At 38.7% G+C, this 24,230-nt stretch overlaps 3 protein-coding genes across 3 annotated transcripts in view; 1 reads left to right on the top strand and 2 right to left on the bottom strand.

Moving 5' to 3' along the window:
- Positions 1 to 1,452: 1,452 nt before the first annotated feature.
- On the bottom strand, positions 1,453 to 5,299 carry LOC128624087 (ADP-ribosylation factor-like protein 14). Its single transcript, XM_053651390.1, has one exon. The coding sequence runs from the start codon at positions 3,561 to 3,563 to the stop codon at positions 2,958 to 2,960; it is 606 nt and encodes a 201-aa protein (XP_053507365.1). The 5' UTR covers positions 3,564 to 5,299; the 3' UTR covers positions 1,453 to 2,957.
- Positions 5,300 to 7,188: 1,889 nt separating this feature from the next.
- Positions 7,189 to 11,156, top strand: LOC128624430 (kelch-like protein 10). The gene is made up of 7 exons (XM_053652078.1): positions 7,189 to 7,434; positions 7,975 to 8,464; positions 8,744 to 9,355; positions 9,713 to 9,862; positions 10,003 to 10,119; positions 10,305 to 10,387; positions 11,009 to 11,156. Exons 1-7 carry the CDS (start codon positions 7,277 to 7,279, stop codon positions 11,097 to 11,099), a joined length of 1,701 nt encoding a protein of 566 aa, XP_053508053.1. The 5' UTR covers positions 7,189 to 7,276; the 3' UTR covers positions 11,100 to 11,156.
- Positions 11,157 to 16,243: 5,087 nt separating this feature from the next.
- The window catches only part of ppm1lb (protein phosphatase, Mg2+/Mn2+ dependent, 1Lb), an 80,554-nt gene continuing 72,567 nt past the window's right edge, over positions 16,244 to 24,230 (bottom strand). Inside the window, exons 3-4 of the mRNA XM_053652167.1 lie at positions 19,522 to 19,683; positions 16,244 to 17,202 (exon numbers count right to left, since the gene is read on the bottom strand). Coding sequence (XP_053508142.1) covers positions 16,853 to 17,202; positions 19,522 to 19,683 — 512 coding nt within the window. The 3' untranslated portion in view covers positions 16,244 to 16,852. The remainder of the gene's footprint in view (positions 17,203 to 19,521; positions 19,684 to 24,230) is intronic.

Raw genomic sequence — 24,230 nt, 5'->3', positions numbered from 1 at the left:
ACTTCACGAAGAATATGGAGTCTCTAAATCTCTTTTAAGGAACATTTTAGTCACATAATCACTCCTTTTTAGTTTAGCTGGCACACTAAGCTCATTTCTTTGTGGAAAAAAGTTAGCTACACAAGTTAAATCATAAGAACCAGTTAACTAGTTAGCATCAACCAGCTCAATGAATGTAAACTCAGTAAAAAAGACCCTAATTATAGACTCAACTTTATTGTTGCATGAACTTTTTTTTTTATCAATATAATTGTTGAATATAACGTCTTTTCTTTTCTAACCCAATTTTTATTATTTACTATCATTTTTTATTTTATTTATCAAAGTCTACAGGTCTGTCTTTGGTTGAGGTGGTAAATGTCTCGGTTTTGTAACCATCAAAAGCAATAATGCACTTTCCTGCTGAAATTCTAATGGTTTCCACTACAAATACCGTTACAAACTATCAGCTAACCATTAAAACCATCACCATTACCATTATTGGTCCTTAATGGTATCCACTAGACATGCCACTAACATGCCACTAATAGAAGGCAACAAATTACCAGTAGAGACCCACAGGGAGCATTACAATTTCCATTAAAACCATTACAAATTCTATGAGGGTTTCTAATGTTTTTTCAGCAGAATTCTTTTTTTCCCCTTCATTTTCTACTTCAATAATATTTACTTATTTAAAAATGTATTTAAAAAAGGAAAACCACTAGAATTTTTTGTATTTATAAAGCATAGAAAGCTCAAAAAGTCCATATGTGGTCTCACAAAAATTTGTATTATTTGTTTGTAACATGTGAGTCCATAATTTTGTAGGTAACCAAATGTCACAATATGTAAGTATAGATATATAGCAGTATGTACATAATTGAATAAAAAGTCTATCTATCTATCTATCTATCTATCTATCTATCTATTTATCTATCTATCTATCTATCTAGATTAATTAGTGATATATTGGTGTGTGTATAATATACGTTATGTATAGTCACGTCACTGTAAGAAAAAAACATTAAGTACCATTTTTAAGAAGTATATGACAGTCTTAAATATATTACATTGTCTTTTGAATAGCTATGAAATCATATTTTGACAAAATAATTAGACTCAAATTTGAATATGTTCCCCTTTCTATTTCTGAAAGTTGTTTATAATAGGTAGCTAAATGATGTAATGCAAAACAGATGGAAAAGGTGTTTTGTAATGATTTTTGGCCAATTTCCAGAGGTATCACCCTGTTATTCTTGTATCCCCTTCAAATCAAAATCTCTTTATTACTAACAATATGGATCAGAAGTATACCATTCTTAATAACACTAAACTTGTGATTTTTCAGGTTTTGCCACATCAGTTTCAGTTCTAGGTAGCTAATATTCTTATATTAAATTTATAATTCTTCATTTGGCAGACATTCTTACCCAAACCGACTCATAATTGTGATGATGGCAGCAGACGAGAGTTAAGAGCCTTTCTCAAGGGCCCATCAGTGTAAGCATCTATTGATTAAGTCAAGGTCAAATGCAAATAAATACTGCTGCATGCTCTCCATGCAGAGTGCTGAGATCTTTATGGTGTAACATATCTGTTTGCTGAATAAAGAATGGACTCCCTACACAGAACTGTTCATCACACTCTTAATTTATAAAAGAAGTTTTTATTCACCAGAATCTAATAGCGATTATGTGTGATATAAGCAGTAAAACACAATGAGCATGCTGTTAAAGGATGGGGTGTTATGATGCCGCCCAATGTTACCACCCCAGAGCTTATTATTTTCCAATAACAGCATGACTCAAGACCATGAACCAGGATAAAGAGGTTACTGAAGATAGATGAATTGTTATATCTATAACCGGATCATTGTACAGACTGTGAGCTCAAACCACAATGGTGTTGCTTTTGGTTTTGGCTTTGAACTTGAAATAAATGAAAAACTCTATAAATGTTTATTAGTGTTTATTAGTTGACTATTTATTTAGTCGCTATCATATTATCATCAATTCATAAATGATCATATTATCATAAATACATACAGATTACAGTATAAACAAAAAGAGAATGACTAAACACCAAAGATAATGGGGTTTAGAAATATAAAAATGAATAAAGACATTTTTTTTTCAAAAGAGGAAAAAAAAAATTGCAAGCAGCAAATTGTACTTTATCAAACAGAACATATAAATGGAATAGTGAAGAGAACAAAGAAATAAAAAAAATACTTGAACACGTTTTTGAACAAGTAAATTTACAGATTAGAATGTAGAAGCATTTCACATTAGTTTAGAAAAATGTGCAGGACATAGTGCATGGTAACTGTTGTTTCATACCACATTTACAGAGACTTAGCAAATTAAAGGAGATAATTGTGGCTCTGTCATGCTGTGGAGGCATTTTGCTGCCATGCCACTGTAAGTCTCAGTGTTTAAGTCTAGGCTTAAAACGTTTTTGTTTACTCAAGCCTACCCTGACTAGATTCTGTTCTACTACTTCGCAGTCATAATAATCTTTTTTCTCCCTCTCTCCTTTCGCCGAGCCCCACACGAATTTATGGAGATACTAGAGATCCAGATCCTTTCTGCCTCTGGATGGAGCTCAAATCTTCTCTAATTCCAGACTGCTGGGACTACGGCTGCTCCTAAGGCCATACAGACTTCATATAAATCCATAATGAACTTTTTCACACTAACTGTTGTTACCCAGATGAGGATGGGTTCCCTTCTGAGTCGGGTTCCTCTCAAGGTTTCTTCCTCTTAAAACATCTTAGGGAGTTTTTCCTTGCCACCGCCGCCACTCAGTGGCTTGCTCAGTTGGGATAAATTCACACCTTTAATATCTGTATACCATGTTGATATTTCTGTAAAGCTGCTTTGAGACAATGTCTATTGTAAAAAGCGCTATACAAATAAAATTGAATTGAATTGAATTGAATAACTGTAGTTCATTGATTGTAACAACGGTTCGATTTACCAGTAATCCTGCTGTGTCTTCACTTTAAATGATTTCCTTCTTCTCTGTAGACATTCCTCTCCTTCTCCTACTGCAGTCTTAAGAAAATGGCCCATCATCTGGAAGCACTCCTCCAAACCGGCACCAGTCTTGCCTGAACATGGCTGAAGAAACCAATGTCTTTTGCCACAAATCTCCTTCAATTTCAAGATCTCTGCAACATCTCCAGCACTTGCGGCTCCTGGCAAATCCTGCTTGTTGGCTAGTACAATCAACGGAAGGCCTTTCAGACTCTTATTTCCCAGGATCTTCTCTAGTTCCTGCTTTGCCTCCGGTATCCGTGCCTTGTCCTTGCTGTCCACCACAAACACCAGGCCTGCTGTGCCCTGATAGTAGTGCTCCCAGTGAATCCTCATCCGGTGCTGTCCCCCGACGTCCCACACGGTCAGCACAAAGCCCTTCTCTTTGGTCTCCAGCATCTCCACATTGAAGCCCACAGTGGGAACGGTTACCACAGCCTCATTGTATTTCAGCTTGTAGAGCAGGGTGGACTTTCCAGATCCATCAAGGCCAAGCATTAGAATCTGAGCTTCTGAGGGAATTTTGGAGCCATGCAGTCCCATTGTGTTTGAAACTACTGAACAATCTAAGGTTCAAGCACGTAGCTTACAGATTTAGCAATACAGTAGATGAGGTCCTGGTTACTTAATACTTCTGTTGTCTCTATAAATGGTCTCCTTATAGTTGCACTAGAATAAAGTGGAACGTGCGTCGTCCAAACATTCACCAGTCCTCGCTTCAGTCGTCTCTTCTGAATGGATGTGTGCTCTTCTTGTGCCTTTTTATATATAGTATAGTCCAGACAATCCACAATCATACAAATAAGGAAAAGGGTCGAATCCCAGGGGGGAGAGCTCCGTGTTCTTTCGCACTGAGATTCCCTAGCTGTGACCATAGTTTGAGTAAACTGCTGTCCCCTTCCCGACAGTGACACTGTCACTCTGAGGCAACGTGTGACTCAAATTTCAGCAAGCACTTGAGGAATTCATGGAACTCTCCTTACAGCCAGAGTGTGCTTCTGTTCCTATTAGCATGAAATACTATTTTAAACAAGTATTTATACTGGGGTGACAAAGTCATCTGAGCACATGCTGATGTCATAGATATTTTAAGGAACTGATTTTGGAGCATGACGCTTCAAAATTTCATGCAAGCTATTCAAAATAACATTCCTGGATAGTAAGTAGAAGTATAAATATATACACTCACTAAGCACTTTATTAGAAACACTATACAAATACTGGGTTGGGCCTCCCTTTGCCCTCGAAGCCTCAGTTCTTCATGGTATGGATTCTACAAGATGTTAGAAACATTCCTTTGAGATTCTGGTCCATGATGACATGATTGCATCATGCATTTCCTGCAGATTTTTCAGGTGCACTTTCATTCTGGTAGAACGGGAGTAGCCGTTAGAAGTTGGGTAAATTGTGGCCATGAAGGGATGCACATGGTCAGCAACAAAATTCAAAAGGCTGTGGCTATCAAACGATTAACTGGTATTAACGGGCCCAAAGTGTGCCAAGAAAACTTTCCCTACACCATTACACCACCTCCACCAGCCTGGGCTGTGCAGTCATCGCAAAAAATAAAAATAAAAAAATAAATAAATAAAAGCTCTCACATGTTCTGTGACTTATAGATACGAGTGATTACATAAATGGTGGTGCTATAGAAGAACAATAGGAATTCAACTCGGAAGCCGACATTCAACTCGACCTCGAACTACAGGAGATCTGCACAGCGTGGCATGAATTCTTCCGAGTAAAGAATGCTTTATTGGAAAACTTTGGACAGCTTGATAAATACATTTGAATCTGATTGAGGTATGGAATTTGTCCCTTTACTATACAACATACTTGAAAATTTGTATAGATGCCTCACAGTGAACATAAAGTTGATTAGAAAATTGTATAATAGATATAAACTGTATCAAGCTTGTGTGGTCCACAGATCACCCCTTTTGATCCATAGCTATCTAGATGCCTTCTCAGCGGCATCAGTGATGTTCCTGATGGCTTTTTTATTGTGCAGTCCCCTGAGTCCCAGAAGCTTGAGGGCCCTGCAGAGCGACTGGACAGCAAACCCTCAGCAGCCAACCTCAAGGGGGAGAAAGCGGGTCTTCTATCCCCTACTATGACATTCACCTGCCAACTCCTTGTACTTGGCCCTCTTCCGTTCAATCGCCTCTTCCATTCAGTCCTCCCAGGACACAGTCAATTCCAAGAGCTTCATAATGTGGCCTCTGTAAGCACATTTCTGGAGTATTGGCATCTTTGAAATGTTTGTCCAAAGCGTCTTGAATGGTCATTGCACCGCCTGTATCTAATCATTCTGAGTGGTTTTATAATTCATAAAGCTATTCATCAGTAGTTATGAGTAATTTAATGAGTTAGACAGCTAGAAATGTGGCATCCATGTGCATAGTTGTGAATGTCATGCTGAAAGGGTCTGATATTGACCAGCTTCCATTACCACTGCTGTGCAGGTTTGGGGTGCCACTAGTGCATTGTTATTTATGTGGAATTGGAAAACGTGTACTGGATTGTACAGAAAGGAACAGGTTTTGTTTCTACTATCACAGATCTCATATAAATTCACTGATTTCGCTTTAATCGCCACAGGTCCAGAATCTGACTCCAGAAACACTGGGACACAGCGACGTAAGTACAAAATAATTTTCTGTCAAAGTATGAAGATATTTCTGTCTCAATCAGGATATGTCCGAGTTACATTCAGGCCATAAAATACCATTATTCTATATTTATAAAACAACAAACTGAGTTAAAAGGGAAAATAATAATTGTCATGTTCTCTAATTGTCATGTCTTTGTGTTACAGCTTTATCCCATTTGGTTGTGTTCATGGTTGGCTCAGTGATAGTGGTCCTTGTGAACGCCAGTTCCAGTTTCTATTCCAAAACACTGTCACGTTTCCCCCCCATCACACACAGGGAAGAAGAACAGAGAAAGGTATACGTGTATTGTTGAGGAATATGAATATATAGATAGATGTTTAGATAGTTTTTGTTCTGGTTATTACAGAGTTAGAAAAGACATCGATGGGCTGCAACGAACGTGTGGGTATAAACAGAAACACAGGGTGAGTATGTTACGGTGTAATATTAAACGTGGAAGAAAAAACTGATTAACATCATTAACTTGTGTGGCTTTTACATGAAACATCATACAAACGCAGGGCTCACCTCCACAATGTGATGAACGTGATCTTGAGAATCTGGCTCCTGAAGCTCAGCCCTCAAGGTCTTAGCAGGTAAGAAGAAAAAAAAACAACAACAACACAAGATTGTTCCAGGAGTCATAAGTGAAATATTAAATGAAAAGTTGAAGTTAATCATCAATAAGAAAAGCAGAACATACAGCGGTTTGGTGTTGTGGAGCACTCTGGAGTATCTGTACATCATTTTGAGAAGAAAGGACATCAGCCATGAACTGAATAGACTGGACGCACTCGTCTGATCAACTCAAGGATTGTTTTAAAGATGCTTGTAATGTGTTATATATTTTTTTTTACAATGTTTTGTGTGACATTTAAATGTGAATTTCTTGTCTGCATGTTTGAGCCTCTGGTAGAATAGTTTTTATTATCTAATTGCTAGATATAATGACTGGATTTATTCATTTGTTATTTTTGTTCACTTCTTTTGCATTTCAAGAGTTAAGACTGATTGCAGCAAGAGGAAACATGGCGTGCTGTATGTTAAAACAATGAGATTTCTTTTTCTTTCTTTCTTTTTTTTTTACAAGTAAAAATGTAAAAAATAAAATATGTAAAGTTCTGTAATATATTCAGACAGGTGAATGTGGTGCATCCAGGTTTATGATGATATCAATGTCGTTATAATATACTGTCTTTGTTGTTGGGCAACTTAAATTAAACACTAATCATGAAATCATGTAGTCATGTAGTTTGAGGCCACAGCTTAGTGACGTAAAGCAGAGGGTTTATTTCACAGGCTTCTCTTTGATAAATAAAAAGTACAGCAATAATAGTAATAATAATAATAATAATAATAATAATAATAATAATAATAATAAATATAAAACAATGTCCCTCAAAACTATCAAAGTAAGTAAATAAATAAATAATAGAAGCTACTGTTTTTTCTGAGCTCCTTCACTATGATGTGAACTGGTTCTAAGAATACTGGAATTCCGTGATGCTGGAATTCTAGAAGTTCAGGTCTTTATAAAACAGCCCTGTGTGAACGCTCATCATCATCATCACGGCCTTTTACGAGGAAAATTACAGATGGGATATGAGTTCTGAGAGAGAGATGAGTGAAGACATGACACTGTGGGGTGTGCTGAACGGGATGCGGTTGATGGAGGAGCTGTGCGACGTGGTCCTCAGAGTGGACAAGGTGGAATTCAAGCTCCATAAGATCATCCTTTCTGCGCGCAGCCCGTATTTCAGGTAAAAGGAAGAAAAACCCAATCAGATTTATTCTTAAAAGTGTTAGCTAATGGTCAAAACTATACAGCAGATGAGTGAAGGATGGAATGATGTGTCTCAAAAGAGAAAACTGAGTAATAATAATAAAAAAAAACGATATAAGTAGAGTAAAATAAAACCAGTTAATAACTAGACAGGAAATTCAGTAAATCTTTCACATCATCACCAGAGCAATTCGTGATGCACTGAGATTACAATAATTCGCTGATGTACAGTGTTTGTAAATACACAGATCCTCTTTAGTTGGTCACTAATACCATCATCGACACCATTGTACATCATTTTGTGTTTGTACTGTACCTGAGCGAACACACTTGATCGGCTAGGGTTACTGTGATTGACAGGCCAGAGACACGTCCTCTGTTTAAACTCTCTCAAACTACACATCATCATCATCATCATCATCATCATTTCACATCATCATCAGGATTCCAATTTGTGATTTCCAGACTATAGAGTAAACTGTTGTTCCTAATATGTTTCCTCGTCCTGATATTCCAGACTCCTGTTCACCAAAGGGAGCAGCTCGGATCAGAAGGTGTACACCATCACGGATGTATCTCCAGACATCATGGAGCTTGTAATCCACTACATCTACACCCAGGAGATTCGAGTCACAACTGATAACGTGCAGGCTCTGTCGGTCATGGCCGATCGCCTGCTCATGCAAGACCTTGTTCGCCGCTGCTGCGACTTCCTGAAGGCACATCTCAGCCCGGAAAACTGCTTAGGGATTTGGCAGTACGCCGAAGCTTACTCATGCAACGAGCTGCAAGATCAGGCCTACACCTACGTGTTGCATCATTTCGAGGACGTCGTTCGGTCACCGTCCAGTAAGTTCTTGGAGCTGAACGTGGAGCAGCTCGGCGGCATCCTGGAGAGGGATGAGCTGAACGTCAAACAGGAGATAACGGTGTTCCAAGCTATAATCAAGTGGATCGAGCACAAACCCGACGTCCGAATACGGCACATTGCGAACCTGCTGCTGAAGGTAAGCTCCAGTACACTCACTTGGAGGATCCTGACCGTTCCTCTAATTACTCCATGATAGGTCTGAGTTTGGCTAAGCTGGGTTTACGCACATCGTAAAAAAGATTCTTTGGTCATGAGCCGAGATTAGAAGGCATATTGTGAGCGATTTAGTGCCGTTGTGACCGAAGACACTAGAAGGCAATGTTTGATCTAAAACAGAGAGAACTGAGGGAAAATCATATCATCCTACAACAGTCAACATTTTTGCTCTATTCCACTTTCTGTGCTGTGTGATCAGGTGCGGCTGGCTCTGATAGATCTGGAATACTTCCTGGAAAATATCAAGACACACCCGCTGGTCAGCAGCTCCAGGGAGTGTCAGCAAATCACCCGCGCAGTGAATTCGTTGTTCTACATTAATGGGGTTGGACACAACACCGGATACCTGGATCAGCTTGCCCGCCCACGGCTCCCGTATTCCATCTTGTTCGCCTTCTGTGGCTTCAGCGAACCGTCTCCTAAAAACGTTGTAGAAACCTACAACTCGAGGATGGACAGCTGGATATGCATCTCCAGCAGAGAAGAAAAAGCTCGAACCTATCACGGCACAGTGTTCTTGGACGGTTTTGTGTATGTCGTCGGTGGCTTCAGCGGCACCGAGTCCTTCAACACGGTGCGCAAGTTCAATCCCCTCGACGGAACCTGGAACGAGGTGGCACGCATGAGCTCTCGCCGCTGCTTTGTGAGCGTAGCCGTACTGGATGGATACATCTATGCGATGGGAGGCTTCGATGACGAAGCAGTGCTTAACACAGCTGAACGCTATCAGCCAAGCACCAACCAGTGGAGCCTCATCCCATCCATGCACAAGGAACGAAGTGATGCCAGTGCTACGACCTTACTAGGCAAGGTAAGAGTGAAATGCACACACTTTCAATGATCTTTACCACAGAGTTATACTTTTACAGACAAACATCCACGCCAACCAATTAGTGTTCACCTGTAGGCGGGTTAACGCACAGCGCTGTAGATAAACATGACCTGTAATTAACTTCAGGGTGGACATGAAGGTATCAGTGGGTACAACACAAGGTACACGTCAGTCCTTAGTATCTTCTAGACCAGCCGAGTTCTCAGAGCTGCTCCAAACACGACGGCAACAATTAATTAAATAAATAAACATTATTTAAAATGTTACAGTCCCTGAGGGAACCTGAAAGCTTGAACTGGAAACACCCAGAACCTTCTTGTTTTTGGGTTCCTTTAGATCTACATCTGTGGAGGACTCAGCGACAACGAGTGCCTTTCCACGGCTGAGTGTTTCGACCCTCGTTACGATCAGTGGACGCGAATCGAACCGATGCACATCCCAAGAAGTGGCGTGGGTGTCATCGCTCTGAACAACCAAGTGTTTGCGGTAAGAACTCCCAGCACTGAGAGTCAATGAAGTTTCTGTAATCGCTCTGTAAATGATGGGAAGGAGGCTTGTCTCTGTTAGCACGGTTTGTGTTCTTTTATTAATGTACATTGATCGAGATATGATGTATGGTTTTACAGATCGGGGGTTTTGATGGAGCCAACCATCTGCAGAGCGTCGAAGCCTACAACCCTCATACCAACTCCTGGAGAATGCTTGCCTCCATGTCTAAAACACGAAGCAATTTTGGCGTCGAGGTAACGCACCAAACAACACATGGCTAACTAATTTATCGTTTCTTTTACTGAGGCTGGATCCATCAGACTTCCTAACTCCCAGCACTGGAATGAATTAATGAAATTAGTCGTGTACCTCTTCACCATGCCGTGTACCTCTTCACCATGCCGCCTTCTTCTTCTTCTTCTTCTTCTTCTTCTTCCAGGTGATGGACGGCCGCTTGTATGTGGTTGGCGGCTACTGCGACGAAAGCAGCTGCGAGTACTACGACGAAAAGAGCAATCACTGGTACGAGACATATAGTGTCAGGTCCAGAAATCTGCCACTCTGGAGTTAAGATATATATCGAAACCAGGATCAGAACTGTAGTGATGCCTAGTGATGTTTCCTTGAAATCCTAAACTCCTGGTATTAAGTGAGGTAGAAAACATGACATGACGTGCTGTTATGTAAAAATGAATAAATAATCGACGACAAGGTGGTGTCCACCCCAAGGTAGACTATTTTACTATAAACAGCACGTCCTGAAGCGTTTATTATTCCTAAACTTGAACTTATTATTGAAACGCAAAGCATAAACTCCTTTATCCAGACTGTTACATAGTACCGACACCGGAGACTCCTTCCGTAAATGTTAACAGACTTTCTTTTTAATGTTTATGTGGTGTGTATAAACTAGCTGTTACTATAGAAACGATAACGCTACTGTCAGAGCTGCTGTTATAGAGAACTAATCAACACCTTCTGACCCAATCACGATCCAGAACTCAGCAGTGTTGTGGTTGAACTGTATTATTCATGTAATTATTCTGTGTAGTAAATCAGGACCCCAGGCTAAATGTGTTAGAGTGGTGATTAAAAGCATAACGTATGTCATAAACGTGAGAAAATAAATGTGATTTCCTGCAGGTTCAACATCCAGGACATGAGTATCGCCCGCGGTGTGGTGAGCTGCTGTGTGATATCCGGGCTTCCCAACGTACATCATTGCGTACGATGACCTTCTCTAGACCTGGAGCTCTTAAAAACGCTATTAAACCACATCCCATTGGCAGAACCTTTGTCTCTGGCTGTTTTATTTCAAACGAGTTTATTCGTGGAACCGTTCCAGAGAGGTGAGGGGGCGCTAAAACATCTGAGGCTGTTAAAAATCATTTCAAAATCAATGATCGTTTGACTCTCAAAAAAGACCCCACAAAACTTTATTACAAACTTTATCTTTTTATTGCAATCCACATCTTGCTTTTCGCCCCGTACCCGTAGCAAGTGAACAATATCATGTTTTTCATTAATGTTTGAAAATTTTTGTTAAAAAACTCCTTCCCTTGGTCAGTTTGTAGTTTTTTGGGGACTCTACCTTCCTTTAGAATGGAATCAAAGGCTTTAGTTACCTCGAATCCGCTCTTGTTTCGTAACACACGTACCCAGGCATATTTGGATAAAATATCTATGCACGTGATCATAAATTTCGTGTTGTCATTACTCTCTGACAGGTTGCTCATATCGACTAAATCAGCTTGCCATTGTTCATCGATGTTCTTTAGAAAAACCTTGTTTCTTTTAAACTTTGTAGATACTGGTATAAGTAGACTGTACGCATCCTGCTCTGCTAACCAGTTTTTTAAAAACTTTTCTTTCTAAACAATTTTAAATCACACACAGGTTTAGTCACATGATTAGTTTTACATTCAAACGTTTGAGAAAAACATGTAAGATAAAATTTGACACGTTATTTACGAACGTCTTCAGCATTTTGTTTTGTTTGGGTTCAGGCTTTTCTCGCAGTCAGAATAGACGTGGCTTGTTTTGAAGTTTCCCATATATGTGGCGGGTCAGCAGGTTTCAGAGATGAGTGAAAGGTCCAGTAGTCCACAATGTCTTCGTACACCTACTCGTTGAAAATGTCTTTGGTTTTCTCTTTGACCTCGTTCAGGACGGTTTTGATGTGGGGCTCGTCTCGCCATTCACACACGATGGCTTCGGCGATACCTTGAATTTTTTCCAGGGATGGAGTGTGATTGATACCACACAATTTCAGAGCTCTTGCCAACGTGTATGTGGACCACGATTTAAACAGTTTTTTCAGCGATCTGTAGGTGTTTAGGTGCAGACAGTACTCGTCCGGATCGAACAAACACAAGTGTTGGAGTTGACTCGGATGATCGATCGCGCACCCGTGGGAGTTGTCCTTCAGATCTTGTTGGATAATTCTGTCCTACAGTTCTCCTGTAAGCGCACGGATGATGTCCAGCACGGTGTTGGTTATACACCCGTCGGTTTCATCGTTCATTGTCAGATAGGTCAGGTTTCATTTTCCTAGGTTTTCCCCGTCTTCAAAACCCAAACTGGTCACACCATCATCATCCAGGGTAGCATCAGAGTTGTAGAAAACGGGACTGAGTTCACGAGCTATATCGCTTGTTGATGCACAGAATGCTTTGACTCGATATGTAGTCAGACTAATTTTATATATCATGCTGGAGGAGTCTTGGGGAAGGTTTTTCTGCTGCGTGCGTGTGTGTGTGTGTGTATGTGTGGGAACGCAACAGATTACAACAAACCTTTATTATAAAGGTAATAAAAACCGTATGTAATATTATCTTTGGTGTGATTCTCTCTCAACATGTCTCTCAACATAATTAGGATTGATTGATCTAAGTGCAGACCATAAGTGCAGAATGTATGTAACATTATCTTTGATATACAACTCTCAACGTAATTAGGATTCATGATGATGACCGTTAACGACAATTGTTAAGAAAATGACGGTTGGTGATGACCTTTGACCTGCCAAGATCGTTATAATTGATGATGGCCTTTGACCTAGACCTGTCAAAACCAATTATCCAATTAGTGATATGAACCATACAAACTATCTCTCTCTCTCTCTCTCTCTCTCTCTCCCGAGGTTCATCAGACCAGACTATGTTTTTCATGAATCAGTTTTGGTGAGCCTGTGCCCACTACAGCAACAGATTTCTATTCTTGACTGACGGAAGTGGAACCGGACATGGTCTTCTGCTGTTGTAGCCCATCCACCATAAGGTTGGACGTGTTATGCATTTCCGAGATGCTTTTCTGCTCACCACAATTGTACAGAGTGGTTATTTGAGTTACTGTAACATTTCTGTCAGTTCGAACCAGTCTGGCCATTCTCCATTGACCTCTCTGATCACTGACCCACTGTGTAATAAAGTACTACAAGTTAGGTTCATATAGTCAACTGAGTGAAAATCGGACTTTGTAGATGTAATCTGAATTGATGTTTTTAATGGAAACATGATATGCTACATGATGCCATTCTTGGAACGTTTCAAAATACTTTGACCGCTAAAATATTACATTTCTATATTAGAAATGTTACGTAGTACATCAGAGATCATGAGCAATTTCTTTTCTTTCTTTTCAGCTCTGTTTGGATCACATCTATATTCATATAGCAAATTCTATTCACTTAGATTTTATTTATTGCACTTTTAACAATAGACATTGCCACAAGCAGCTTTACAGTGATCCGGAATGTAGATTTAGCTTCCTAATGAGCAACTCGAAGGTGACAAGGAAATGAGGGAAAAAAAAAACCTTGAGAAGAACCAGACTCAAAAAGGGACCCTTTCTACTCTGGGTAACACCGGATAGTGTGATTATAAATCATTACAACAAATCCACTTAATACATTTTACACTTACTACACACATTTTGACGTTCATTCTTGCACTTTTTATTGTTACATTTTCATATTTTCATTTAAATTCACAGACATTGATTAATTAATTTTTTTCTTCAAAACAGATTCTTTAGATCAACAAAAAAACATTTTACGACTGTACTGTATTCTGCAGGAATACAGGAATACACAACCGAAAAACAAAACAAAACCCCAAAACAAACAAAAAATAAAATGCACATAATAAGCTATTAGCTATTAAATCTCCCCAGATATTAATAAACCAGAATTTGATGCATTTCCTTTTTTATATTATTGTAATTGTGGTTAATAATATTCAATATGTACATTCACTTTATTAGTCTGTCTCAACGAGACTTCAATATGCAAAATATCATATTTACATTTGATGTGCATGGTATAATCTAACATTTGGGTGAAGCAACGAAAATGACAAAATAATACAATGAAGTAAAAATAAGGCAACAAGAATGTAGCCAGAAGCTGTCAGAAAAAACACAATGTTATACAAGTTACTTGAGAAATTAGTTAACATAGTTGACAAGTCAAATGTTGCAGCTGCAATTATTAGGCTTTGGATTGAATCAGGATCAAGGGACCAAAAAAAGCATCATTTCTAAAACGGAATATAACGGCACATTTTAATTATAGACCAGTTTTCCATTATTGTAACAATATAATGTAACAATAATAACACTTGGGGCCTAAGCACAATATGAGACAAAGAATTACAGACAAATTTACCAAAGCAAGCAATGCCTGTTAAAATGTATAGCGCGCACACACTTTGTAAGGGGGGGGGGGGGGGGGTTGGTCAGGGTGCGATGATGCCGTTATCACCTCCAAAGTTGATGATTTCCCAATATAAGCACGTTCCAAAGTGTTTAATTCCTTTCGTAGCACGACAGTTTGCTATTAACATAAACACAGCTTGTCATGATACCAGAAAGTGCAAATTCCTCAGTACAACTTTCCCACAGTGGAAACTAAACTGTTACAACGCACCAAAACTGGAGACTCCTTCCATAAAATGTTAAGTAAACATCATGTTACAGAAAACTTCACCGATCAACGATCACGTTTTTCTTTGTTAAATACCAAACCCCTTATAAATTGGTTTATTATAAGCCTCCGATTATATTATCGAGCGGCCGCCGTACAAGTCCTAGTGAATTAGCCGTTTCTATAGAATATCAGAACAAGCACATTAATATAAACCTGTCAATTCAATTACAGCTGGAGTTCATGTTATAAACAATTAAATCAACACCTTTTGACCTTTTGCTTCGAGAACTCACCAGTGCTGTGGTATAACAGGAACTAATGATCAGAACATGTGCAATAACTACCTCTTTTACTAGCTATATACAAGCCGCAAGAAATGTTGTGCATTCCCTCAGTGTACACGCTTTAAAACTATACTTAATTAAGTGAATACTAACCATGTGCAAAAGCACACCTTCCCTTAAAATCTGTATCCGCTTTTGTTTTACCTCTAAAAAGAAAGAATGGATAAAGTCATAACGGGACAAAACAGTTCCGTAGCAAATTGAAATGTTTTTGGAAGAACTTTGTACTGTATAGGTATTCCGATAATCTAGATGTTTCGCGGTTCCAAATGAACATAAATACATAAATGTGATCCACAAGGATTTAAGGCAAGACACTACAAGTGAAATACACGACAGATATCACAATGAATCTTTGCTAATTGCTGATATTCTATTGCTGAAGTATTTTTTGTTTTGGAACTTGGAAAAATGTACATTTATTTATGCATATGAGGGTGTGTAGAATTAAATATGCATCGATTTGCATATTTAATAAAATCCAAAAATGCAGTCTTCTGACTTTAGAATTAAAATGTTTTTATTCCATGGTAAAGACTCTGAAAAGAAAGATTTTGACAGAAACGTTTGTTAGAAATCGTTTAACCAGGAAAATACCATGCAGCGCTATAAAAAAAAAAAATTGTGCCATTTTCACTATATAATCTAATGTAAATCCAACAAAAATCAAATATTTGGGACTTTCCTCTGTAATAAGTGGCCAATTACAGATAGCGATGTACATGTAAAATATAATGAATGCAGGTCATGTAGAAACAGGAATATTTTCATATTTTGAGAAAACAGTTAAAAATAAAGTGGTTTATGAGGTTTATAAAAAAAAAAACCACACATATCTTGTATATTGACACATATCAGGAAAGAAGATTTTCAGGGATTTAGAACATGATGCAATTGTGTTGATTGGAGTTGAGAAGTGTTATATAATGCAATAGTCAAAAACTGAGTAGACAAACAGTAAATGAATTTTTTTTCCTATTGAGTTGTGTATATATGTGAATATGATATATATATATTATATATATATATGTATGTATGTATGTGTGTATATATATATATATATATATATATATATATATATATATATATATATATATATATATTACTACAGCTTATGAGAAGACATTATACCCTCAATTTATACAAAAATAAGAAAAATTGGCTGACGTGACCTGTGGTGTCTTGCCTTAAGAAATTACAGACATAAGAACAAATTCTACTGGAGGCTATGAATGCTTTAGTTTTCGTCTAAAAAGGAAAGCATTTTATTTCTTTTTAATTCCTGAAACACCATAATTTTCCTGACAATACCCGAACCCCGGACTTCCATTCTTCACTTACATATCTATGTACCTATTTTATCATCTGTAGTAATTACTGAATAATACACTTTTACATGAATAAACGATTATAACGCTTAAGTGACCTTCAATGCGTTACTCCATTACACAAGCTGTGGCTTCTCATAAAGTTTCCCTCCATCGTGAGCTAACTGGAATAAAGGATTTAAGAAAATGACATAACGGGATGATATGAGTTTACTTTAATTGAACATTATTGTAATAAACAGTTCTTGCTCCAAAAATAGTCATGAACTGGTTTTCCTTTTGCATCCTTACATATATATTAATATGAGCCAATAATATATTCAAATAGATTGGATTGAGATTCATACTGATAATGCTGAATATATTATTAGTTCATATTAATCGTGGTTCACTGCTCGGCCGCTTTGGAGCCACTCTTTTTAAATTTAACCACCATGACTGTGATGTTGTCTGGGCAGCCGCGGTAAAACGCCTGCAGCACGATGCTCTTGGCGCCGAAATGTGGCTCGTCGAGGCGCTCGCGGACGAAACGCACGGCCTCCTCGTTACTGAAGGCGTCCCACAGGCCATCTGACGCCAGGATCATGAACTCGGGCTGTAGTTTGTCCAGGTCAAAGGTCACCACGTCAGGTTCGGGGATGACGACGTTTAGCTTCTTAAGCGGGTAATCGCCCAGAGATCGAGACATGGCCAGGATTCCCTGCACGCGCCATGAGCCGTTGAAGCTAATGAAGCCACCTTTAAATGAGAAGGAAAACGAAATGTTCAAGCCACTGATCTTAACACTGAATTAACACTGGCTTAAAAGAAAACTCCACCATGAAATATACTGTATTATATACATGTTATTATATACATGTTATAGCAATTTTGGTTCTAATTTGTTGCTTGGTCCTATAGTTACGTTATTCCTGTGAGCAGTTATTAAGAGACCTTGCTAGAGCAGTTACTATGGTATTTATTAGGAGAAAAAAATTCTCAAACAATCTCAAATATAACAGATAGCAGTCAGGTTTTGCTGTTAGTTCCCAAAAACAAAAGAGTAACAGTTACTTTAAGTTCCAGAATGCAATGGAAAGGATTCATGAGCATCAAATCTATAATGCAGGTGGTGATGTAAGAATCACTTGCACAGAAAGTTCAACTGCAGAATAAAAAGATTACAATTCTATGCACAAGACAAATATTATCCATCCATCTTCTATACCACTTATCCTCTTCAGGGTCACGGGGGAACCTGGAGCCTATCCCAGGGAGCATCGGGCACAAGGCGGGGTACACTCTGGACAGAGTGCCAATCCATCGCAGGGCACAATCACATACACATTCACACACCCAGTCATACACTACGGACACTTTAGACATGCCAATCAGCCTACCATGCATGTCTTTGGACTGAGGGAGGAAACTGGAGTACCCGGAGGAAACCCCCGCAGCACGGGGAGAACATGCAAACTCCACACACACAGGGCCACGGTGGGAAACGAACCCCCGACCCTGGAGGTGTGAGGCGAACGTGCTAACCACTAAGCCACCGTGTGCCCTAAGACAAATATTAATAATAATTACATAGGCAGCCACATGGGTGAGTGATATTAGGTTCGGTCTCAGTTTTGTAGTATGCATTAGCTGTAAATTCACTTCAGTACTGTTTCAGTTCAACACAAATGGCAGGTACATCAACAAAAACTCACAAAAAAGGAGACTGTCACCTTATCTAAAATAAATAATAATAATAATAATAATAAAAAACTCCAACATATATTACGAGCATTAAAATGCAGAACCTGCACGCATCAAGGCCAAATGTACAAGAAAGCAGAAACTAGTGTAAGAAGTATGACTCATAGATAACTGCCACATCCACTTTCCAGATCCTTTTTGATTTTTGTTTTGAACATTTACCCAATATCAACCTCACATTATTCAAGAGTTGTAAGACAGCATTCCAATAAGCATTGAAGCTATTCTTAATGGTGACTCCACTTTGTTATTAAGAGCATTATGCCTTCTGGTTATTTTGGTCCACTCCCTTAAAGGGTTATGTAAGGACCAAAAAACAAAACAAAACAAAAAAACCCACTATGGGACGTGCTATTATAGGAAGAGTCAACAAAGTTAAGATTATTTTCCCATAATAGCACACCCAAAGTGTTTTATTCCTTTTATACCAGCAATTTTTCAAAGCTAACAATTTTATTTATTTATTATTATTAGTTTTTAAAATAATAATAATAATAATAATAAATAAACAACATGACACAAACATTTTGTCCATTAATAGTTAATTTAGTGTTGTGGAACAGCCAGAACTACTGTTAGAGCTGCTGGCATAGAAAATTAATCAGATTTAAGATTTTGACCGCCCTGTCGTAGTCAAGTTTGAAAATACTGTAATATTGCCTGATAAGGACAAACAGCTACTTCTGTCTACAGGTTGTCTCAAAACACTTTTTAGAAAAATGTCTTCCAAAATCATACTTATCATAGATTTCATACTTAGTTATATATTTTCCCAGAAAGCCTTTAAGAATGCCTTTGACAAAAGAAGACCATATTGAAATCATTCTCATGGCAGGATCGGGAAGCTGTCACAAGGTTGCGATGGACTTTAACAGGAAACATGGTAAGCACATCATCACACGACACTATCGCCAAACTTAAATTCAAAAAAGACTGGAAGTGTTGCAGACCAACCGAGAAATGGATGCCCAAGAACATCCACGAACGACGGCACAACCGACGTGGTACTGGCATGCATAGTCCCCTATGTATGGAGACTTTTGGGACACCCTGTATATACATACTAAATATACATTATATTGTGCAGCTATAGTTTCTAGTCAAAGATGCAGAAATTGCCCCCCCAAAAAAACAAAACAAAACAAAACCCATCCACCCATCAAACCAGGTGAAACCTGAACTGTGCCACAAACTTCCACTTCACCTTGTAGACATGCAATACAAGATGTGACCATTAGGGGGCAACAAAGCACCATTGCACAGACATTACACATTTCATCCTTGGGTTTTAAGAAAGCTTATTTTGTGGCCCACCTGCTTTCTTGATCCTCTTGCGTTCTTTGAGTTGGTAGGGTTTGTGGTCATATGACAGGGGGATGGCATTACCGTCTTTATCACACAAAACTCCTCTGGAATCACCGACGTTACCTATTGTCAGTTCCTTATCAGACAACATCGCCACCAGGCATGTTGTTCCTAAAGAACAGAGAGAGAGAGAGGAATAGTTAGAGGGATGCAACATAAACACAAAAACAAAGTGAAATTAAAAAACAAATACCGTTTCAACCAGTCTTAGTGTTTTGACCGACTGACCTTCCTTTATAAAATAGCTCCTTTCTCTCAGGCCCAACACACAATATACACTTGCTCTTGGTAATCAGCCAATCTAAACACCTGCTAACTTCAAACAATGCTTGGCCTCTACAAAGCAGCAACTTTAACTCTGCTTTTTCTCCCCTGCTCGCCTTTCTGAATCCTTTCTCTTCACTCCCTTTTCCCTTCTTTGTTTAATTTTCCCAGGCCTAGGGTTTGCTCACCGAGATCCCATCGGCACAGAACAAACCGCCTGTTGGACCATCTGTTCCCCCCTCAGAGCTTTTAGCGTTGCATTCAAAGGCTAAACAAAGCATATTGATCAGAAAAAAAGTCACCTCTACCTGATTCAAAGCACTGTGTTGATGCTATTAGGCATTATAAAATTATTATTATGCATATATTCAGTGATTTGTATTAGCATGCAGTAGGTTGAGTGTTTCTGGGTTTCATAACACTGCATTAGAAAGCTATGCTAATGAAGAAAGGAAGATGTGAGGATAAGGGTTCATACCAGGACAAGCTGAACTACTTGCTACAAAGTAAATAAGGAACACTTTATTCCCAATGGCCCAAAAATGATCCAGTACAAGGCAGGACTCCAGGACAGTCTCGCCATTTCCATGCTCGAAGACACCTGATTCACTTGACATCATTTACAGGTGTAGAAGAGGTGATAAAATAGGAAATTTGTTCTAGGGAAGTTGTGACGTGAAGATCAAAAGATGTCTTACTCTGTGTAATTACCAGACACGACTGTCACAGATTCTACAGTCTGAGCTAGAAAGAAATCAACCCCAATCTTGGTTCCTCAAACCACTGCATATTTTTTCTTACAACCTTTGGTGGCGCTGTTCAGCTTGGTTCCATAAACGACCAAAATAATCCAATTTAAGATACACCGATCAGCCATAACATTGACAGGTGAAGTAAGTGAATAACATTGATTATCTTGTTACTGAGGCACCTGTCTAGCGGGGTGGATGTTACTTTGACATGTACCACCTTTCTAAACATTTCTGCAGACCGAGTACACCCCTTCATGGCAGCGGTATTCCCTAATGTAAGTGGGCTCTTTCAGCAGGACAATGCACCCTACTACACTGCAAAAATTGATCAGGAATGGGTTGAGGAACATCAAAAAGAGTTCAAGGTGTTGACTCAGCCTCCAAATTCAGCCCGATCTCAATCCGATCGAGCACCTGTGGGATGTTCTGGACAAACAAGTCCGATCCATGGAGGCCCCACCTCACACCTTACAGGACTTAAAGGATCTACTGCTAATGTCTTGGTGCCAGATACCACAGCACACCTTCAGAGATCATGTGGAGTCCATGGCTTCATGGGTCAGAGTTGTTTTGGTGGCACAAGGCGGACCTACACGATATTAGGCAGGTGGTTTTAATGTTATGGCTGATCGGTGTATTTGCTAACAGCAAATAATCTGACATGGATGCCAAATACAAACCTACAGAGCTTTTGTTCATTACACTGACTGAGAGTGTGGAAGGCTTAAAATATTTTTTATTGTAAAGTACAATAAAGATTCGTCTTTCCCAATCAGGCTAAAAAAAACAAAAAAAACAGAACGGATGCCGTATCCAAAGTACCAAGACGTCAAAAGTGAGAAATGAAGAGTGGGAAAAAGAGGATATTTATAGAAAGGAAGAGAAAAGAAGTGAAGACAAAAGGGATGAGAAGAGAAAATGAGGGAATCTCCCTAGTGTGCCCCCCCACCCACATACGCACTCATTTAATCTTTCACTCATAAACTCTCTCATTCCATTTCAAGCTTTTCAAGTCAAAGAGGATGAAAGTAGGAGTAAGCTTGAAAGCATGGATTAATGATATCCATCCATCCATTTTCCATAGCGCGTATCCTACTCAGGGTTGCAGGGAACCCATCCCAGGGAACTCGGGGCACAAGGTGGGGGACACTCTGGACGGGGTACCAACCCATCACAGGGCACAACAGTACACCCATTCACACTACAGACAATTTGGAAATTAATATTTATATACATTATAATATATACATTATATATATATATATATATATATATATATATATATATATATATATATATATATATATATATATATATATATATATATATATAAATAAACTCATATAAAAGTACTATGATTTAATTATACTCAAATAAGTACAGTCGCACATTGAAAATGAGAGAAATGTGACCTTTAATTGACGTACATAATTTTTTTCTTAAAACAAAGCCACAATTTTTGGCACCCTTGCATGTTGTATGTTGTATGTTGTGCCTCCCTTTGCCAACATTACAGCATGCCTATAAGTGTTCTCCTATTCTGCTTAAAGAAAGCAAGAATCTGAGTGCACTCCTCAATAGAGAATCTCTCCAGATCCTCCAGAGTCCAAGGTCCTCTCTTGTGGATGGTCCTCTCTTGTGGATGGTCCTCTTTAGCTCACCCTACAGGCTTCCAACAGAGTTTAGGTCAGGGAACTGGGCTGGCCATGTCAAAAGCTTGATTCTGTGGTCACTAATCCATTTTTGTATGGACTCGGATGCACGTTTTGGATCGTTGTCCTGCTGGAAGACTCAACTACGGCTCAGTTGTATCTTCTTGGCAAAGGTTTACATTTAAAATCTCCTGGTACTTCAAGTATCCAACAGAGGCACCAAAGGCCTTGAGGAAAAACACCATATTTAACAGTGGGTATTAAGCTCTCTTCCGTATAAGCATCAATCTTTTTACACCAAACCCACACTTTTGGTAACTACGTGTTGCCAAAAACTCTATTTTTGTCTCATCTAACCAAAGAGCTTGGATCCAGTCGCAGTTATAGTGGTGTCTAGTAAACTCCAGATGCTTATGTTTGTGGTTACATGAAAGAAAAAGCTCTCTTCTCTCTTCCAAATAGAATGTTGGCGTGAAGGTGGTGTCTAATTGTAGTCTTGTTCATGCCAAAATGCTATCTTCAACCATGATCTCTAACCATCCTTCCTTCTGTGTGTGGGAGAAAAATACATTTGCATCCTCTTCCAGAAAAGTTCATTACAGCTCTGTGTGTTATAAACATCTTAATTATTGTCCCAAACAGTGGATATGAGCATCCTCATTATACGTAGCTATTTTTGTAGTCATTTCCTGACTACATCTATTCTATGATGGTGAACACGCAGTCGTATTTCATTTGTGAATTCTTTAATCTTCCTCATCTTGACGGATGAATAAATGAATTTGTCCTGTACGTCACCTCATATTTATACCCCAGTGAAACAGGAAGTCATTGATGAGTTCTTAAATGCTCAGGTGAACTTAAACAAGTACAATATAAAGGAGTGTTTCACTTTTATGTTGTTCATAAGAATTTCTAGATATTATCTGGCAATAATTGTGACAATTTATGCTATTGTTAAAAACATATATCTTTATAAGGGATTTAATTTTCTTAAGCTAAATGTTAGACTGTCAAATTGTGAAATGAAACGAATTAATGGAACACGTTTTTTTCCCCCCATAACATGCCCATCTTTACCAATGTTGACAGTGATTCTCAATGATTATGTTAAAAAAAAAATAAATAAAAATAGCACAGACAGTTCATAACTATTCTTCACTGTTATTATTAATGACTTATGTAGCTCTTGAGATCATCTTTGTAGATCATCTCCACATTTCCTCCAGAGCGGAAATGCTTCCTCTTCACCAAGCATGCAAAAACAGAGGGAAGAAAAGCTGAAAAAAAGAAGAGGAAAAGAAGACAAATGAGAAGGTTATAGGGGGGGTTAAAGGAGAAGGCAAAATGTGCCTCAATAAGAGAGAAAAGAATGAAGATGAAAAACAAAGACAGCGTGAGAGAGAAATAATGAAGCAGAAATGGTTGAAAGTGGAAAGAATATGTTTATAGAAGGCAAGAGTTTTACTGGATCACTCTGAGGTAACAATTGGCCAATTTTAGCAACATTATTGAAATAAGGGATGAAGCAGATTTTAAAATACTTTATTAATTACACTGACTTTATTGTAATGGAAAGCAGCACTACAATTTAATTGCTAAAGCCTGGGTTATAAAACATGTAAACATTAAAGAATAATCAATAATGTGAGTGAGTGGTGGAGGTGGTGTGTGCAGTGTCATTCTTTAAAATTATTTTCATTTATTATGCATTTTTATCAGCCATAACATTAAAACCACCGACAGGTGATGTGAATAACATCGGGCACATGAGCATCAGAACTGGACCATGGAGCAATGGAAGAAGGTGGCCTGGTCTGAGGAATCATGTTTTCCTTGCATCGTGTGGATGGCCGGGTGCGTGTGTATCGCTTACCTGGGGAAAAGATGGCACTAGGATGGACTATGGGAAGAAGGTAAGCTGGCGGAGGAAGTGTGATGCTCTGGGCAAGGTTCTGCTGGGAAACCTTGGGTCCTTTGATATGTAGCA

Source organism: Ictalurus furcatus, chromosome 20, assembly GCF_023375685.1.
Source record: "Ictalurus furcatus strain D&B chromosome 20, Billie_1.0, whole genome shotgun sequence".
In the NCBI taxonomy this organism is placed as follows: Eukaryota; Metazoa; Chordata; class Actinopteri; order Siluriformes; family Ictaluridae; genus Ictalurus; species Ictalurus furcatus.
The sequence above is the reverse complement of the archived record's forward strand: the minus strand, read 5'-3'. Positions and strand labels throughout refer to the sequence as shown.

What these genes read in the sequence shown, in the direction of transcription:
- LOC128624087 (XM_053651390.1), bottom strand. Translation starts at nt 3,563, where the DNA reads ATGGGACTGCATGGCTCCAAAATTCCCTCAGAAGCTCAGATTCTAATG.
- LOC128624430 (XM_053652078.1), top strand. Translation starts at nt 7,277, where the DNA reads ATGAGTTCTGAGAGAGAGATGAGTGAAGACATGACACTGTGGGGTGTG. An exon ending in TTGCGAACCTGCTGCTGAAG is followed by an intron (nt 8,465 to 8,743) that starts GTAAGCTCCAGT and finishes CTGTGTGATCAG; the next exon opens with GTGCGGCTGGCTCTGATAGA. An exon ending in GAAGCAATTTTGGCGTCGAG is followed by an intron (nt 10,120 to 10,304) that starts GTAACGCACCAA and finishes TTCTTCTTCCAG; the next exon opens with GTGATGGACGGCCGCTTGTA.